This window comes from Meles meles, chromosome 4, assembly GCF_922984935.1.
Source record: "Meles meles chromosome 4, mMelMel3.1 paternal haplotype, whole genome shotgun sequence".
NCBI lineage: Eukaryota > Metazoa > Chordata > Mammalia > Carnivora > Mustelidae > Meles > Meles meles.
Window position 1 is genome coordinate 43,390,611 of NC_060069.1, and position 19,144 is coordinate 43,409,754.

Sequence of the window (19,144 nt, forward strand, 5' to 3'; positions counted from 1 at the left end):
AGCCACCCAGGTGCCCCAAGAAGAACTTAAAAAAAAAAAAAATGAATGCTAGGATTAAATAAATGTGTGTGTGTGTGTGTGTGTGTGTGTGTGTGTGTGTGTGTGATTTAAGTAGGCTCCACACTCAACATGGGGCTTGAACTCATGACCCAAAATCAAGAGTTGCATGCTCTACCAACTGAGCCAGCCAGGAGCCCTAAATAAACATGGTTTTCTATGGAGACTTGATTATCCTTTGGGACAGCTGAGGGTAAAGCCACAACCTTACACATATGGGAGGGGCTTTGTCTGCTGGGAGTAGTCATTCTCTCTGAAATGCAGACTGTTAGGAGTCTCTGCTCAGGTCAGAGATCATGTTTCTCCTGAGCTTCCTCCTACACCACCTGCTCACCTGCGAGAGTGAGGCTGAGCACCGGGTTCATATCATGGGACCTGCTTTCCAACACCATGGCCACACTTGTTTGGACTAGTGATGAACAGTTGACATAAGCTGGGCTAATCAGAGTCCCCCTCCAGGCAGTTGGGACTTAGGACGAAGAGCCAGCTACCCAGTTTCCGCACAGAGTTGGAATTGAGGTATTCTAGACCCAGGAGTTGTGGACCGGTTTTTTGTTGGACTTGTTACACCAGAAAGGTGTCAAGTTCTGTAGGCTAGGAGAGAAGATGAGGTGGAAACTGGTCAGGTTGCTGGGAATGGGCAGAGTGGGCCAATGGACTGCGGGGTAGAGAGGCTCAGAAGACTCTAGTGGGGTTCAGAAAAGGACAGAGAAAATATATTAGGGATTGGGTACTCCAGGTCAAAGGAAGGGGTGGGTGGCATGCTTCTCAGATTGGTTCTTGGAAAAGAAGCTGGAATGGTTTAATCCCTCATCTGGGGAGCACAGACAGTGGGGACAAGAAGCAGATAGGTAAAGGCACTGTGTATTTATCCTTTTGGAACTGAGAGACAGCGACCAGCAAGGCAGCGAGGGTTCCTGGTTGAGTCTAGGCTACTCCATCTGGGGGCCTCAGAAGGCCAGGCTTTGGCTTGTGTTTCTTTCCCTGGGAAGGGGGAGAAAATGATGTGTGGAGGCTAAAGCAAGCATCCGCCTGGGTTGGAGCAAGAAGCCTCCCCACAAAGAGTAAGTGTGGGCTGAATAGGGCCTGGGTTGAACCCACCTCAGCTCCTCCACTCCCCGTGCCTAGCCCTTCAGCCACCAGAGGAAAATCCCAAGAGGAACCCATGGCTTTGGGAACAAAAAAAGTCTGAAGGATTTTACTGTAATAGACTTTAATTAGAAGTAAACTGGAGGGTTGGTTTTGTTTTGTTTTTTTTTAATACAAATGGTTTTTAACTTAGAGTGATCACTTCATTCTTAACTCTGACGTGTGTGTGTTTGTGCGTCAGTGTCCTTGTGGGTACATTTGTGAGAGAATCCATCCTTTAACTAGGTGGTCTTTATGGCCCCTTCCTGTCTGTCCCAGGGTCTACTGACAAGGTGTGATCTTGTCTTTATTATTCATTCCCTTGAAGAATCCTGAGCCGCCTTCAAGCACCTTCTTCTTTCCGGTCTCCTCAAAGGAAGAGCGTGGCCGGGGTGTCGGGGTGAGGCTGGGTGGGTCCTGAGGTATCCTAGGCCACTGCTGCCCCTTTGGGGCCAGGCCTCAATTTTCAGAGTCCAGGGGGTAGGAGTAGTGGTTCCCGCCGTAGCACCAGAAACGCAAGACCACAAACACCACGGCCCCCAGCAGCAGGAGGAAGCCCAGGGCTCCGAAGAGGATGCCGAAGAAGGCGCCGAGCTTCATGCCCAGGTGCTCACAGCGCTCTCCCCAGGGCGTGTAGATGGAGAAGGGCACACAGCTGTGGACAGAGACAGGGACTCAGCTGCAGCAGGGAGGCCCCAGGAGGTTTCCCACAACAGTCCAGGCTCCCCTCTAGGAAAACCGGCGGGCATGCAGGGTGGCACCGGGTAGCGGGGACTGGTGTGGGCTGCACCTGGCCTTGCACCTGGGCGCAGCTGCACCTGGCCGGCGGGGTGGGGCCGGCTGCTGGCAAGCAGGTGCAGATAAGACCCCCAGCTCCTCCCAGCCCTCCTTGGACCTGGGAGAGGAGAAGGCTTGGGGTGGGGGGATCTGGGGTTGTAGTGGACACGAGGGAAGACCCAGGGCATCGATGCGCCTCAAGAGCCCCAGGGTGGTGCTGCCCTTCTCCTCCTTAGCTGGCCTGTAGACTCAGTGCGCTCCCCTCTCTGGAGGCCCTCCGACAGCTGACGAATCACAGGGTCCTAAGACGCCTGTTTGAGAGGGCCTCCCCCGACGGGTGCTCTTAACGAAGGGCAGGGCCGGGCCTAGACACAAAGCAGTGTGTGCCTTTCCCACAGGAGACAGCAGAATGTTCACCCCAGAAGCCAAATCGGGTGGAAGAGTTTGCCTTTGGAACCCACATCCCCCTACCGAACTCACCAGCTACGTGGGGCGGGTTCTTCACCTGTTTTTTTTTTTTTTTCTCTAAAATGGCGCTAATGCCTACCCAGTGGCTAAGTTTGAGTTTCAGAGATAATGTAGCATCTTTATTCTCCTCACAGAGTGAGCACTCACCTGTCTTTTCCATGATCCCGGCTCTCTCTGTTGTAAAGGACGCTCTGCCCTAACTTTGAGACCCCACAAGGGACCGTGTCATTTTGGGGTTCCTTGCAGTATCTCTGCCCGGCTGGAGTCCACCAGCTCGGCTCCTCCTGCCCTCTCCCCGACTCACGTGCAGCGGGGCCCTTGGGGCAGGTGCTGGCACTGGCCTCCATGCTCACAGTAGCCGCCACTGCACGGGGACACGCAGGTGAGGCCACTCTGGGGACTGTAGACCAGTCTGTAGTCCTTGTAGCTGCTGCAGTTGAAGTAACTCTTCAGCACACTCACGTTCACTGCCAGGAAGGACACGGGTGAGCGGGCAGAGCAATCGGTAACCCCAAATTGATACCTCTCCCATCAAGGTTTCTGTTCTCGGGCATTTACCCTGAGGAACCACTGGAAAAGCACACCAGTGCGTACGTTCATGAAAGTCCGGAGAAGCACGGTGTATAGTAGCAACGGGTCTAATAGGCGGGATTGCATTAAATAAGGGATATTTTACAACCAGTAAGCACCATGGGGTGGAAAATGCATTGGTTGAAAGAAAATGCATTGGTGGAAAGAGCATGTGCTTTGAAGTAAACCAGACCCAAGTGGAAATTCAAACTCTACTATTAACTAGTTGTGTGCTTTGGGGGAAATTCCTTAACTCCTTCAGCTTCAGTTTCCTTATGTTTAAAAGGAAATGATAATCTTGGGACCGACCTTGCTGCGAATTCTAAAGGACGGAATATATACTAGTGTATCCATTACATTGCCTAACACAGTGAGCACTCAATACACAGTCAGTCACTATGGGTATAACATTCTGTTTAAAATACAGCACACTAGGGGCGCCTGAGTGGTGCGGTCGGCTAAGCATCCGACTCTCGATTTTGGCTCAGGTCATGATCTCAGGGTCGTGAGATCAAGCCCCTCATCAGGCTCAGTGCGCAATCTGCTTAAGATTCTCTCCCTCTCCCTCTGTTGCTCCCCGCTCTTGCTCACTCTCTAAAATAAATAAATAAATCTTAAAATAAAATAAAGCACACTATATTAAAATGTGTGATAAAATAATATATCAAATGGGAATACACACACAAAACAAAAAACAGTATGTTCACAATTGCGTAAGTAATGAGGTTATCAAACAATAGGTACTACTGATCCCCTCCCCCCTTTTTTGGTGGGCAACAAAGCAGTTTGTTGAGCTTTAGTACAAGCTCCTGAAGAGGGAGGGGACCCAAGAGGCTTGCCCTACTTGATCCCTTTATTATAAAAAATACTGGTATGTGTGGAGATTCCTATGCATAGAAGAACATTTAGAAGGCTATGTGCAAAAATGGACTTGCCTTTGGGGATTGGAAACACAGGTGATTTTTTCTTTTCTTTTTGTTAATTTGTGTTTCCTCAAGTTTATATAAGAAACATATTGTGCTTACATAATAAAAATTATTGGGGGGTTTTGGTTTTTTTTCTTTAACAAAAGGCATAGTCAGGTCTGGGTTGGTTGTTCCTTTATCCCCACCCCTAACGCCTTATCGCACATACACAAAGTAGTTGGAGGATTGTACATTGTTGCCCTGAGGAGGGAGGAGGCACGTCTGAGCAGAAGCTCTTGCTTGGTCCCACCCTCCAGTCACGCAGCAGCTTCTGTTGGGCTTGGCATGGTCACTGACCTGTTCTCTGCCTCACTCCCAAAATAGGATGGTCTATTCCCTTCCTTCTCTGGTGTGCTTACCAACTGATCTCATTCTTGTTCCAGGATAATCAGGGACCATCCCAGCTAAAGGGGACCTCAGAAATCCCATCTCATTTTTCAGATGTGGAGGTGTTAAGTCTTGGGTTGGGGATGACTTTTGCCCAGGGTCATACCTTTCAAGGAGGGGAAATCTCTTGGCCAGGTCTCCAGCCTTCTACTTAATATCCTCTAGCTGGAGGGCAAAGGCAAATGGGATGTCCCTGTTTATGTTTATAAAGTGCAGTGGTATTTTAACAAAATCATTAACAATTATATGAAAAGAAAGAAAGCCATCAGCAGTGATGGTCAGGAAGGTGGCCATTAGAGTCACAGCTCAGTGAAACTGTCTCCCTGGAGATTCATCAAGCAGGATTTTGTGCTCCTGCTCTTGAACCTAGAAAGCTGGTGGGCTCAAATGTTTACAATCTCTCTCAAAAATCACCAACAGAAAACCTAAATTACTTCCTTCTGGCTTCTCTGAAAACCATTCCACCATGGGTTGCATGGGCTGAAGATCTGTGATCACCTTCCCCGTGTACCTCCTCCTTCAGTTCTCCCGTGACCATCCCCAGGAGAGCGACTCACAAGCTAACAAACTCTCCACGTCGTCCCTGGAGATGGGGTGGAAGTTCACATCTGTCCTGGGCCCCTTGCTTCTGTTCCACTGCCTCCACGAGGCCTGGGGTAAGAACGCCACCACCACTGCCTCCAGCAGCTGGGTGTTGAGGAAGTCAATGACAGGACCGTGAGGGAGGTACTGGAACTCCGAGATGACCCTCCAGCGTCTGAGTAAACTTCCGGATGCTGGCGCTGTCTCAGAATCACTGTGTGGGAGGGGTACAGTGAGGTACGAAGGGTGCAAGTGGAGGGACGAGACCTGGGGACCCGGTGGGGACAGTCCCACTTACCTTGGTACCACTTCACTGTTTCGGAGAAAGGCCCGCACATTCAGGTTGCGCAATCTATAGGCCACCTGAGGCAGAGGATGGGGGTGGGGAAGCAGGAGTGAGGCCCAGTTCAAGGAGGAGATCCCTTCCACTGTACTGTGGTTATTTCTTCCCGCCTGGCTCCTTCTTTGCACATGAGCACCAGGACCAGTAGAATGCTTCTCATCCTGTTCTGCAGACCCACACCCCAGCCTAGCCTGCTGACCAGCATGAGTCCCTGCTCAGTCAGAGTTGGTTGGTGAGTGAAGGACTTGGCCTACCTTCCTGCGTCCAATGACAAGGGGAGAATCTGAGATGAATGGTCCCTACATTTGCCTCTGTTCCCTGGTTCACCCACACATTCTCTCCCCACACGGAGAGTGAGCACTGATTATGTGTAGCCAGACTTCGGGGATGGTCAGGAGCTGGGGGGCGGGATCAATAGGCGAGTGACAGCAGATTTTAACCTCATGGAGTGGAGTGCTGTGAGCCAGTAGCTGTAGTAATAATACTTCTTATTATAATTTTTGAACACTTGTATTTTAGACACTGTGGTGAGTTCTTTACATACATTATCATTTAAACCTTGACACAGCCCATAGACATAGGTGCTATTATTATTTCTGCTTTGTGGATGAAACAGCAAATAATTTTTCTCGTGATTACATCTGCTCTAGGGAATGGTAGAGCAAGGATTTGAACCTGGGTGTGTAGGGTTCAAGAGCCTCAGTAATTCAACTACTGTGTGACTTTGCCTGTGGTTGAGGAATGGACAAGGGCCTAGGAGCCAAGAAGAGAGAGCTGCTGGTTCCCTCTGGGAAGTCTGGGAAGGCTTCCTGAAAGTGAAATGCCTTTTGTGTTTCTACCATATGAAACCCCAGAGCAGGTCTCTAAGAACACTTAGAAGGAGAGGCTGGGGGGACTTGGCTCCCTGAGACCCTAGTCTGGTTATTCCAGTCCTCTTGGAGATCTCTGTCCTGGGGCTTCCTGCCTTCCTCACCCCCAGGCTTCGCCAGCGCAGGAGGCTCCAGCCTCCTCTGGCAACTGAATCCAGAGGGATGGCTAGCTGCAGAACACATCAGTGAGGGCTAAGACTCTGCCCTCAACTGGCCAAGAGCGCCCTCCCCCATCCAGAGCTGGCCTGCACACTGACCGAGGCATTGACATCTGTCACAGAGGCATTTTCTTCTTCACTGACCCAGAGCTGGATGATTCTTAAGGGAAGGTCTAGAAATGGGAGAAGCAGATTCACAATCACCTCACGGTTTACATAGACTCACCCGAGAAGGTCACTGGGCCAAGTTAGGGAGACGGACCCATCCTACGGTGACAGAAAATCACCAGAGGAATCAGGAGAAGGGGCTGAGTCTGATCACCCTCACCCTAGGGCCCTTCTGACTGTGGTCAAGGGTTCCTGACTCTTGACTCTCTGGGCCACGAGGTGACCTCCAGTCTTTCCTCAATGCACTTCTGAGACCTGGAATTCATGCTGCGGCAGCTGCCCCCCCCCCCGGCTTCCCCTCTCCCCCCACTGCCACCCGCTCCCAGAGCTGGAAACTTCGGCTCACCTGAGAGAGATCTGACGTTCTGCCCTGTGAGCTGGAGGAATTGAGCTCTGCTCCCCCACCCAGGTCCCTCGTCTCCCCTCAGGGTGAGAGAATTGTGGAGGCAGAAGGCATCTGGAGGTACCTTGATGGAGGGTTGGAGTGAAGTTGTTCCCAGCCACGAAGCAACGGGTGTCTGTGAAGGCCGGGGGGCAGGTGCAAACGGGCTGGCAGCCCGACGCCTGGGAGACATAGCAGTGTCCCTGATTATAACAGTAATTCACAGGGCAGGACTTGTTCTGACAGAGGGGAGAGGTCTCCAGAGCTGTGGAGGGAGCAGGGGGTGAGGTCAGCAGACCAGGTCGGGCAGCAGTTGGGGGGCCCCAGCCCACAGAAATCTCCTTCTAGGATGGGCTTGGTTTCTTTCTCCCCAAAGCTTGCTCAGTCCACATTCTGCTTCTGAATTGCTCTGAACCCCGAACTATTCTTCCCCCTCTTCCAGAAAGTTCCTCTGCCAGATCGGTATTCTCCCACTTCTGCTGAGAGAATGGCACATCTGCTTTCTGCACTTCCCTCCCTTCTTCTGCCTTATATTCTACCCGCTCTGGCCTCTCAGAAGAAATGGGGGCCTCTAGAATTCCTCCTAGCACTGTAGGGGGTTTAGTGAAGCCTCCGGGTGATTACCCTCAGCAGGACTCCAGTGGCTCAGAGGTCAAGGAGCAGGGAATGGGAGGAAGACTCAAAGAGAGGACTCACCCTTGCCACCAGATGCCCGTGGCAGCCCCCCAGATGGCCCAACTGAGATGTGGAGATGCTGAGCTTTGTGTCTCTGAAGATATAGGAGAGGAGCCTGAGAGCCCCAGCTTGCCTCTGGTTCCCGGGCTGCTGCTGGACGTCTGCCTTGCCCTCCCCCGCCCCCCACCAGGCCATCTTCAGTATCTTGCCCAGGTTTCCCCCATCAGGACCTCAGGCTACACCCCCCCACCCCGCCCGCCACTCCCCGACGCCTGCACAATCTCTTCTCCTTCAGCCTCACACCTCCCTGGACGTCCTGACCTCCTTACCATACCCAACTGTATTGAGTATTCTAAACACTTGCTGGAAAAGGGAGAGAAACGGTTTGCCCCATGCCCTAGGCCCTCCAGGCCTCCACTGTCCCCAGAGTCTCCTACTGCCGGGGCCCTGTCCCCAGCTCACCTGCACAGTGACGCCCGTCCCCAGTCAGGTGTGGAGGGCAGGCCTCGCAGCCCTTCCCAGGAATGCACTGCACACTCTTGAAGCAAGGCTCCTCACAGCGGTTCTTAGAGTGTTCGCAGTAGTGGCCAAAGGTGTTCCCGTCACACTTGCAGCTGGCCACCTGGAACGGGTTGCTGATTACCGGGTAGCCAGGAGGCTGGACCACTGAAGGCTTCTGGGTGTTTCTGTACTGACCCCTCTGGTCTGAGAATCCATGGACCTCGAGTCCTTGTCTTAATTCTGCCAGCATCTACTGAGCACCTTCTTGACCAGGCTGTGGTCCTGTATATCCTTGCCAAGCCCACTGGGCCTCCCTGGGCCTTTCCTCCCTCCACACCCCTATCCTCTGGCCCCTCTGCCTGGTGCCAGCCCTGGGATCTCAGCCATACCATATCTCCTTGCCAGAAGCCCTTTTTAGAGTAAGACAGGGGCTGAGCAAATACTCTACTATCCCTTGAAACCTGGATTTTACAGAAGCTCAGTTTCCTGCTCCATCCTCCCTGGCTGACTCCTCAACCAAGAAGGCAGAGCCACACTGCTAAGCACTGTGAGAACACACAGCAACCGGCAAAATGGCGCAGGCAGCTACTGAGTCCCCAGACCTTGTCCAGCCCCCTGGCCTCTCTATTCTGACACCCCTACGGAGATGACTCTAGAAATCTCCCGAAAATGCAACCCCCCAACACTTTCTACTTCCAAGACTGGATATTCTGGGATACCTAAAATAATATATTGATTTTAATCTGTTTCTCACAGTTAGAATCTTAATTCCTGTCTTCTACCCTCTGGGCTACTCTACCTCTACCCCATTCAAGTAGGGAATCTGTGCTCATCCTTGAGGGGAAGGCTGTGTGTAAGGGCTGAAGGGGTGGCGGGGTACTGCCAGCAAAACACTTCCCCTTATGGCTCCTGCTTTACAACCCAAACAAAATAAGAAAAACAAAATTTTTAAAAAAGAAAGGGGCAAGGTTCCTAGACTGAGGCCAACTGTCTTGGTTAAGACTTGTAGAAATAAAGATTTTCTCCAAAATGAAGAGATCCTTCTTTTAGCTGGAAGGAGACAGTAAAAGAGAAAACAGAGGGGTTTGGGCTCGTCAGCGTTGTAGGGGATCTGCCTCTCTCTTCCCAACACCATAATGAAGAGACCCCAGAGAGAAATGGCTGTGTGGTGCCTCTGAGCAGATGGGAACTTGGGTTTTCTGTGTCTGAGCGGGGCACAGAAGCCGGAGAGCACCTCCCTGGGACCAAAGAGGACGGAACATGGAACCTGTGACCTGTGTAGTCTCATGCCCAGGGACCACAAGGATGCCTTTCTGCCCCTACTTCTCCATGCCTTGTTCTAGAACCATGAACTGTCTGGGGTGGGGTGAGGAGGTGCAGTGCCTGAGTGACTCAGTCAGTTAAGCACCCAGCTCTTGATTACGGTTCAGGTCATGATCTCGGGGTCGTGAGATCGAGGGCCTGATTGGACTCCCTGCTCAGCAGGGAGTCTGCTTGAGATTCTTCTCCTGTCCCTCTGCTCCTCCGCCAATTTGCTTTCTCTCTCTCTCAAATAAATAAATGAGTCTTCAGAACTGTGAATCTGGGAACCCCTGGGGAGTTTTAAAGGTTGCTGAGGTAGATGTTTCCTGTAAACCTGGCAGAATGGGAGCTAGGAGATAAAAACCTGAGACTGGTGTTGACACTCCTCGTCTACTACAGCTCCCAACACACACGCTACCACAGTGGGACTGAAGTATGACATCCCTTCAGCTCCCACTGCCTTTCCTCTCAACAAGGAGACCTCCCTCCCCTGCTCCTCCCAACACTCACCTCCAGGGAGGAACCGCCCACCCGGCTGGTCAGATTGTACACACACTGGCTTTCTTTCCCGCAGGCACAGACCACTGTCTTTGGCTGGAGTACAGATGACAAGTTGTCTTCGACGTTTCTTGCTAGAATCTCCAGAGCAAATGGTTCCAACGACTTTGGCGTCCATAGCAACGTCCCATTCTCTGCCCCAGGGAAGACAAGACCATGGAGAGCTGGGAGCCTTGACTGTTGTGTAGTCTGACACATCCTGGCATCTGACAGCCCTAGTGCTGATGTTGGCCTTCCCACACCTCTCTCAGATCACCCCTCAAATGTCATCAGGCTTTTCCTCGCACTAGGCTGTTTTCCTGGAATGATCCTGGTCATACGCCAAGCTGGAGGTAGCATGAGCCCCACTAAGTGATTGTAGTGGGACTCTTCACAGAGGAAGGTAGTTGCCCGCTGAAAAGACCCCAGAGCAACCGTGCCTGTGCCTGCCTCAGGCTGGGACATCCCAGGAGGGACAGAGAATAAGGCCATAAACCTAGGATCTTCCTGCCCCTGCTCCAAGCTACACTGCACACGAAACTGGCTTCCCCTTCCCAGCAGCCCCATCTCTTGCCCTGATTTCTTGCCCACCCATCTCACTTTGTAGACCTTTGACACCAGACTACAGTGAAAACATTGCTACATATCAGCAAGGACTCTTCTGATCCAAACCTGTCTTACTTACAGTGTCCAAGAAAATAAGCAGGTCTCCTTAACATAGAGGTTTGAGAGTTGTTGGTAGTAGGGGACAGACAAGAGTAACTTCCAGGCTGTCCCTCTGCAGGAGAGGAGCCCATGGGAGGAGGAAAATCTCCTGATGCCATTGGTTAGCACCAGGGAGGGTGCACACAAAGAAGTCCTTCTAACGCACACAAACAAAATGAGGCAGAGAGGGGTGCTCTGAGCTTCAAGTAAGGTCCCTAATGGCTTTGGTTTAGCAAAGATCAGTCACTAGTATAATTGGTGCTGGCCAAAGAAGGTAAATTGCATCCTGTGGGCTTTGACTTTTTGACCCAGATCATGGTTATAGGACTAGGGGTCGCCACACCATTACTGACAGGGAGAATGAGGCTTTGCTTGGTCCCAGCACGGAAAAGTCAACAAGGCAAACATCGCTGGCCAACGTAAAAATAATAAGAAACATACCAGATGAAGGTATTTGTATCTTTAAATTCTGTTCCACCTTATATCCTTCTTTTAAGAGACTTGAAAATGCTGTAGATTAGTATTTTTAAAATTGTTATACTTTATTCTAATAATTTGGTAATTTCATAAAACTGGCTAAAGATGATTGCATGTCATTGGATTTGAGGTGAAATGACCTTTGAATCACTTGTATGGGCCCTGAAGCAGCATAGCTAGCTGGCCAGATTGCCAGAAGACCGTCACTGTGATTCACTGGGGACACTATCTGAATCAGAGGGCCCGTTCTCAGATATGCGGGTCCTGGATATACCGATAGAAAAGGGCCATGAAGTTCCCCAGCGTGTAATGATGCCAAATTACCTCCAGCTTGACTCTGACCTCGTCCCTTCCACCTGCAGCCAAGCGCTCTTACCAAAGATCCTGAAGTCAGTGCTGCTGTTCCTCAGAGTGAATGTGACCTTCTCAGAGTGGCTGGTGTACTGAACCCGCGTGGTCTGCCCCATGCGGGCTTCTACCACATGCAGACCCTTGATTGAGGGTGGGTACTTATCTGAAACACAAAGACACTTTCTTGCCTCCAGGCCTCCTCTCTCTTTGTCTAGTCTTCTGGTTTGTGTGAGGCGTTCTCAGGGCTCTGATCCACCTCTGGAAGCAGGAATTATTCTGTGTACCTGCCTTCAGATCTCTGTAGAGCGGGACGGGGTTCTATTTAGAGTCTCTTTATCTTCCCCTCCAAGGTGGGGTCAGGTCAAGTTCCCTCCTAATCAGAGTGTATGCTGGGCATGGTATAATGTGAATCAGAGACTAGGGTCATTCCGACCACCACAGAGTTTTCCCATTGGGAGAGGGCTGGAAATGGTCAGGCTAATCTCCAGATGGGCTAATTTCCAGATGTCAGGAAATAGAGGAATACAGTGGAAATGCTATTTTCATGTCATTATTCATTCATTCAGTCAGTCAGTCACTTAACACCTTTATTGAGCGCCTACCATATGGCTGTCTCTGTTCTAGGTAGTGAGGACACAGCAGGAAACAAATAATAAAAAAAGATACCTGTGAAAATTAGAAAATATGCTAGATAGTTTCAAGTGCTAAGGAGGAAAAACAAAGCAGGGAAGGTGAACAGGAAGTATGGGTAAACGTGAAAGTTTAGACAGGCTAGCCAAGAAAGGCATTGCTGAGAAGATGACTCGATTTGCATAGAGCCTCGAAGGGGGTGAGGGGTGAGCGTGGGGCTGATCTGGAGGAAGGGTGTTGGGCAGAGAACAGTGTGTGTAGAGTCTGGAGTCAGGAGTGAGCCTGGTGTGCTTGAAGAACACCGAGAAGCCAGTGGGGCTGAGGTAGAGGGAGCAGGGCGGGGAGAAGTAGAGGAGGAGTTTGACTGCTACTGGGGTCATGTTGGAAAGGGCTTTGAAAGTCATCACAGAGTGAGCTGGGGAGTCGTGGGAGGGATAACAGAGCAAAAGAATCTGTTAATTTTTTTGAATGTGCAGCTTAAAGGAATGCCATGAAGGGGGGTGCTCCTTATCTGCCAGCCGACCCCTGTCGACCCCGCCAACGCCTCCCTCTGCTTCATGCCACTTACTGAGGGTGGTGTTCATCTTCTGGTATCTTCTGAAGAGCATCTTCGTGCTCAGGCCGGTGCTTGCGCTTCTTGTGGCCAGGCTGTCATAGATGCACTGTTTGTCTCCATCACACGCGGAGACCAGCGTGTCATTCAAGGTTTCGTTTCCCCTCCATTGGGAAAAGAAGATAGGGGTGAAGTTGGAAGGCAGGTGGTCATCTCTCTTGCCAAGGAGTCTTGTGTCACTGATTTCCCCTAAAACATATGGAGGCAATGGCGGGGGGAGCAGGGATGGGTCTCCAGTTATGATTTTGGCCGTGTCCACCCCTTGCCCTCACTCACTCTATATGCCTTGGGGCGAGGGAGGGAGATGCGGAGGGAGGGAGTGACTTCTGTCTTTTGAGGCTGTAAATCCCTACTCTAGTGAGTGAAGGCCACCACTGCCCTTGTCCTCTCTTCCAGGAAGAGAAATGCAGCTGAGATGGGATTGGAGGGGACAAATCTGGGGGGCCCCAGAATCCTCAGCATTTCCTCCTGGCCTTTCCACCTCTCCCTCACAAAGGATGGAGGTCTGGTTCCCACAGGCTGAGGGAGGCAATGCTTCCTTCATCCCAGCTCGGCCCCATCTACCCCGAGGACTCTGAGGCCCAGACTTACAGGTCATTCCATATTGAAAAAGCAACTCTTCAGTGCTATTGCGGGGAATGGTGGAGCCGTTGGGCATCCTGAAGTCATCATCTGGATTGTCATTCCAGACTCCTGAGGGTCAGAGTAGGAGGTTGACCACCCTGGGTCTGTGACTTTCCCCTTCCCTGGGGAGCATCCAATGGGGCACGCTCAGGGTATGACGGGGAGGAGGGGGCCTGGGAGGCCTCTTCCAGTTGCGTCTGTTCTCTGTTCAGTCCTTTCAGAGGTGGGGAGGGGCAAGGAAGACCGTACCTCATAGCCCGCCCCTCTGTCTCGGGGATGGAGGAGGGGGAAATGAAGGAAGAAGGGAGGGGAAGTGGGGCTGGAGGCAGTGAATGGGCAGCTGCTGGCTCTTCCTTCCCCAGAGCCCATCCTCAAAGCCCCCTCAGCTTCCCTGGAACCGGAGCTTTAAGATGACAAAAAGTAAGGCTGAAAGCAAGCTGAAGAGAGTCCTTGTCCCTCCCCACCTCTGCACAGCCTCAGGGTTCTGTTCCCAGGAGGCCGAGGAAGAGAAGCTCAGCCTGGGACACCCACAGGCCAACTGGACTGGCAGTTGCCTGTGGTCTGGGGTCCCCGCTCCTTCTGCTGCCGCTGCCTCAGACTCAGAATCCTGCCTGCTTCTCACCCAGGAGGCCTTCTGTGCGGTTTCGATACTCCTCCGGGAGGCCGCAGGAGGCATGGAGGATGTTGGAGAGGGCAATCACTGAGATGGTCACGGTCCCGTCGAAGGTGGCTGACACCAGGGAGCCATTGCGGGTCACGATGATGCCAGTGGTATTGAACATCTCCCGGCCTGGAAGGTTGGGAGATAGAAGAGGAAGAAACTAGCATTAGAACCCTGCGGGCCCAAGACTTGGCAGTAGTGAAGGGTCAAGGTGCAGAGGGGAGACTCTGAGAGCAGCTCCGGGGGTGGCCTTGGGATACCTTCTCCGGTGGCCCGGAGCCAACCTCACAGGACACCCCCTCCTTTCCTGGGGACTAGAGATGGGCATGAGGCTATCACTGCCCTGGAGGAAGGAGAGACGTGAGGAGGGAAAGCCCAATGCCTGGCTCCTAGGTGAAGAAGCCACCCAGGCCCAGCTGATGAAAGAAGAGGGGGTGAAGCGGGGTTGCCGACCTCCTCCCCGCCCTCCCCTCCCCTCCCCGCCCCGTGCCCCTGCCTCCGCGCTGCTCCCGGGCACTGGGCGCCCCCACTGAAGCTTGACCCAGGGAAGCAGAAGGGGGCTGACGGCTGCTCCCAGCCTACCTTCTGGGTCTTCACGGTTAGTCTCAAATGTCACAGTCTGGTTATTGACCTGCACGTGGATTGTGTCATTGGGCTCAAGGAGCCATCGGACCTGGATGGGAATTGGAGGGGGTCTAAGCCTGACCTGCAAGTGGGCCCAGAGGCTGAGATAGAAGGCTGCAAGGGTTTGGACCCGAGCCCCGGAGGAAGAGGGAGGTAGAAGGATGACGAAGTTGTGCTAGCTCAGGGCTTAGAGGGCTCAGCAGGGGCTGGGCTGGAGCTCCCTGGTATCAGCTACCTTTGACGGGACTGTGACCATCTCAGTGACAGCCCTCTCCAACATTTCTCAGATGATCTCATTTAAATCTCACAAGAGCCCTGTGAGGTAGGTAATTTTACTCTCCCCATTTTGCTACAAGAAAACTGAGTCACTGGGAGTTCCGTCATTTCTTTGGGATCACGTGGCTGACGGAGCTCTGACCCGAATCCCACTGTCTCTGGGGTTGACTCTCAAACCACTGCACTGGCCAGACATGTCCTCCCTTCCTGCTGTCCCATCCCCTTCCTCCTTCTTCCTCTCCTCCTTGGGGCCCCTGCTTCACTTACTGTGATGGGGTTCAGTTGGCTGGTGTCATATTTAGCTGCAAAGGCGATGAAATTGGTGGCCTGGGCTGAGCCGGTCTGGGCGGTGCGGCCCTGCAGCAGGAACGAGGAGTTTCCATCCCAGGCCCGGACCAGCTGGAAGTCCCCCAGCCCATTGAAGGTGAAGTTGGCACCATCCAAGGTGCTGATGTGAGGGTCCCCAAACATCCAGGCTGGAAGAAAGGAAGAGACCACAATGGCACGACCGGCCAGGGAAGGATCTGGGATTCCCCCACTGCCTCCAACTCAAGCCTGGGAGACATTCATGGAGTAGAGAACCATCCCCAGAGGCCCTCTTGCACTTTTGTGCCCCTGCCAAAATTTACATCATTATCTCCGCTCCCTGACCCCTTCTCCAACTCCAGGTACAAAGCCCCTGTTTGCCTCTGGCCACACACTAGACCATCTCCACTTGGTGGCCATGGCCCTGCCCCAGGAAGCTTGCTGTCCCTCCCCAGTGGCCCAGCCTCAGCCCCGTGGGGCCCCAGCAGCCTCACCGGGCCGCGGGGGCCGGTACCCGGCACAGCTGATGCGTGGCCGCCTTTGGTGGTACAGGGCACAGAAGAACGGCTTGTCATTCCAGCGGCAGCACCAGTCCCATGGCTCCAGCTCCTGGTCTGGGGGAAAGAGTGGCATGTGGCAGGGAGACAGAGGGCCTGCAGAGCCTGGCGGAAGGTTTGGTGAGGCAGGATGACACGGGAGTCGGGCACAACTTGGAGCAGATCCTGCCCTGCTCCATGGCCTCGGGCCATTGAACGTCACTGTCTCCCTTGTAGGCTTGCTGGAGCTGTGTGTGCAGCAGAGCCCCAGGGGTGCACCCGGGGGGCTCGGAGCTTTCTCTCCCGAAGGGTGGGTCTGAGTCCCCCTGGAAGACCGTGACTGATGGTCTGGGGTACCATGGGGGCTGCTGTGATTGTCGGAGGTAGCAGGGTGGCAGGGGACAGAGGGGGGAGCTACAGTACCCTGGTCCCCCAAGCCTGTGCTCTCTAGCTCCTCTGGAGGGTCTCTGTGGGAGGTGACAGTCAGCTGATCTGGGTCCAGAGGGACAGGATCAGACTCGGTCCCCTCTCCTTCCCTGGAGAGAAGTCTCCACTCTTGTCTGGGGCTGGGGGCCAAGTGAAGATGGGGCGAGAGGCACTGGATTGTAAATCCCCAGGAGGTCAGCTGGAAGGGATATTGGAAGCTTCCCAACGTTACAAGATCAGGAAATTAGTGGCAAAAGAGGGGAGGCAGCTGGGAGGGAATGGGGAAAAAAGGCTTCTTTCTTCGGGTGCCACTGCTTGGCTGGGAGCCCAGGCCTGGTCTCTGACAGAGAAGGGTAGAGAGAGCTTCAGAGAAGGCGGGGATGAGATCTCTGCAGACACACTTACCAAATTGCCAAGGAGCATGCACTGTCCAGCCCTGGAGGAGCTCGCCCCAGGGCCCGTAGCGGCAGCACACGCCCCCGCGCCAGGAAGAGAAGCTGCACAGCTGCCTGCTGCCGAGACCCCACCAGCCTGTGACAAGGACAGACATGCTCAGGCCCAGAGGTCTGGAAAGAGAGGTAGGGGCGGGTATGAAGTGGGGGTGAGGTGGGGGGTTCGGGGAGGTGGCGAAGGGGTCCTGGAAGGAATAGGTCAGGTGTGAGCAGAGGGTTGGTGGGTGGGCTTAAGGGGCACGGCAGGGATGACCCAGGAGACAGGAAGGGGGCATCACCCATGCTGATGGGCTGGAATCGTAAGTCCCATAGTCCCTGCTGCCAGGAGCAAGGGCAGGAGATCTGGTTCCAGCCCCATGTGGGCCCCCAAGGCTGTCTCTTCAACCACTGCAGGCACTGGAGACGGTAGTTGGGCCTTTCTTCCCCATGTAGGCTATAGACCTGCAGGCCCCGGACGCCTAGAGCAGCAAAGGAAGGAGGGGTTATCCCAGGGCCTCGGGCCACAAGCTCTCTGCTTTAGCAGCCTAACTCATCAATGCACGTTCCGCATGCCGCCACCCTCCACCCCGACTCTGGACAGCAACTCCAAGGAAGGGACGCAGTTCAGACTGGCCCCTTTTATGAGACATCCAGAGGCCCTTAAAACCCTGGGACAAGTGCTGGGCAGAGCAGACTCACCTGCATGCACTCAGAGCCAGACCCCAGCCCTGAGCTTCTGTCCACCAATTCTCCAACCCTCCCGTCCGCCCTCTGAACTCCAATGCCTTCCGATCTCCCCAAACTCGTCCTTCCTCATGCGTCCTCTATCTCACTAAGGGGCGCCACCAGCCACCAGCTCAGACCTTGGCTTTCATCCCTGACCCTCCCCCTCCCCCAGCACAGACTGCCAAAGTAGCCAGGACAGCAGCCAGCTGGGGGCTTGCTCCAGCACCATGAGGCTGAGGAAGCATCCTCTGGGCCCAGAAGCCATCCTCAGAAGGGGCAAGTAACTGGGAGAAGAAACCCTGCCAGGGGTTTGAATTTAAGCTTTAACTGTAGGTTACATACTGCCCACCCCAAAAGCCAGGAGTGAGAAGGGGCCTCCAGAGTCCAATAAGACACAACAGGACATAATGTATTAGATTTTGAGCCTGTTCCCACACAAAAGAAGAAATTGTCAAGATAACTATAATTTGTTAAGGTTTTGAAAAAATAATTATTTTATCTTCTCTACAATGTCCTGATATCATGGGAAACAAATCAGATATTCTTCCCCCAAACACACAGAGACACACACACACACAGACACACACACACACAATCGTATTGTGCCCTCTAGGTCACAAGAAGATGCATCTTGATAGAATGGCCCAGAATCTGACAGGGAAGTTCTCTCCACAAGATGGCACCCACGATTTGACATAGCTTCTGTGTACCAAAAGTTCTTGTCCCAGAGCAAAGAGAAGTAGATTTATGCTTCACAATCTACATGGCTGATTTCCAATGCTAACCTCTCCTACATTCAACTCACATTTTGGGAACTATAATTTCTGTCCCGTTGGGGCCTCTGGACAACAGATTGAGTCATGTCCCATGGAGCCTCCTGATACGGAAGCCCTGGCCTTCTTAACAGAGTGAAAGCTCCTTGAGGGCAAACAGAGTCAGTCTTTTTCCTTTTTTTCTCTGCCTCCTTCCTATTCCTGTGCTCTTGGCACCCAGCAGGTGCTCAATAAATGATGACTGGCTAGATGCCAGACTTCTGGATCTCCCCCCCCCCCCCCCGCCCCCCGTAGATTGCCTGCGGCTCTCATCTGGGTTCTTATTCCAGCCCTGGGACAGGACACTTGGACCTAACGGCCTATTCATACCCCCACCTCCTGGCACAGCCCTGTCCTCACTTCCAGGATCTGGTCCCCTACCGAGAGACCTGGCTTGGCTCATCCCAGGGAGGAGACATAGCCCCGGCTGTGACTGTGCTGTGTGACGGCACAGAAGGTACCAGATGCAGGCCTGATTGCACTTGTGGGTCAGATTGTGTGTGGGATGCCCCGGGGCAGTGGAGATGCTAGAGGGCTGCCTCGCTAGGACTCTCATGACTCCTGGAGTTGAGGACAGAGAGGATTGGAGTCCAGCTCGTGTGTGAAGAAGTGGCGCTTTTACCTGAGTTGGAATTCAGGAATTGGTCTGGTAGATACTTCCGCCACAGTGGTTGGGATGTCAGTGGGCTGTTTTCAAAATGCCCGTCTCCACTGCAGGCAAAGGGGAAAAATCGCACGCCTCCGTCACACACGGGGTCTTTCCTCTGGGTCAACGAGTTGTACATTCATGCCACCAGTGAGACAGACTGTCACTCAGTGTGCATAGTCATTAGATACCAGTCATTACACAGTCAGTTCATCAGGCAGCTGGCATCTCTGACTCCCAGCAACAAGCAAGAGAGGGCAGAGATGGGGGGGCAAAGGGAAGGAAGGCTCTGATTTATTCTATAGCTGACCGCTGACTGCCAGAAGTATGCACAAGGCAGGGGTGTGCACACAATAGGGTTCAGGCCTTCTGATGAGTTTCCCTTCAATGGGGGAATTGGACAGAGGGCTGGGGAGGGGACCGGATGTTGT

General features: G+C 53.1%; 1 protein-coding gene across 2 annotated transcripts in view; it reads right to left on the reverse strand.

Annotated features, from left to right (window-relative positions):
- Positions 1–1,585: 1,585 nt before the first annotated feature.
- The window catches only part of MUC4 (mucin 4, cell surface associated), a 55,886-nt gene continuing 38,327 nt past the window's right edge, over positions 1,586–19,144 (reverse strand). For both annotated transcript variants that reach the window (XM_046003845.1, XM_046003844.1), the window contains 18 exons: positions 18,690–18,778; positions 16,829–17,008; positions 16,504–16,629; positions 15,631–15,750; positions 15,098–15,306; positions 14,513–14,603; positions 13,892–14,059; positions 13,237–13,338; positions 12,601–12,834; positions 11,428–11,565; positions 9,843–10,024; positions 7,992–8,151; positions 6,940–7,119; positions 6,404–6,477; positions 5,233–5,297; positions 4,910–5,148; positions 2,735–2,897; positions 1,586–1,840 (listed from right to left, as the gene is read on the reverse strand). In XM_046003845.1, coding sequence (XP_045859801.1) covers positions 1,645–1,840; positions 2,735–2,897; positions 4,910–5,148; positions 5,233–5,297; positions 6,404–6,477; positions 6,940–7,119; positions 7,992–8,151; positions 9,843–10,024; positions 11,428–11,565; positions 12,601–12,834; positions 13,237–13,338; positions 13,892–14,059; positions 14,513–14,603; positions 15,098–15,306; positions 15,631–15,750; positions 16,504–16,629; positions 16,829–17,008; positions 18,690–18,778 — 2,716 coding nt within the window. In that variant the 3' untranslated portion in view covers positions 1,586–1,644. The remainder of the gene's footprint in view (positions 1,841–2,734; positions 2,898–4,909; positions 5,149–5,232; positions 5,298–6,403; positions 6,478–6,939; positions 7,120–7,991; positions 8,152–9,842; positions 10,025–11,427; positions 11,566–12,600; positions 12,835–13,236; positions 13,339–13,891; positions 14,060–14,512; positions 14,604–15,097; positions 15,307–15,630; positions 15,751–16,503; positions 16,630–16,828; positions 17,009–18,689; positions 18,779–19,144) is intronic.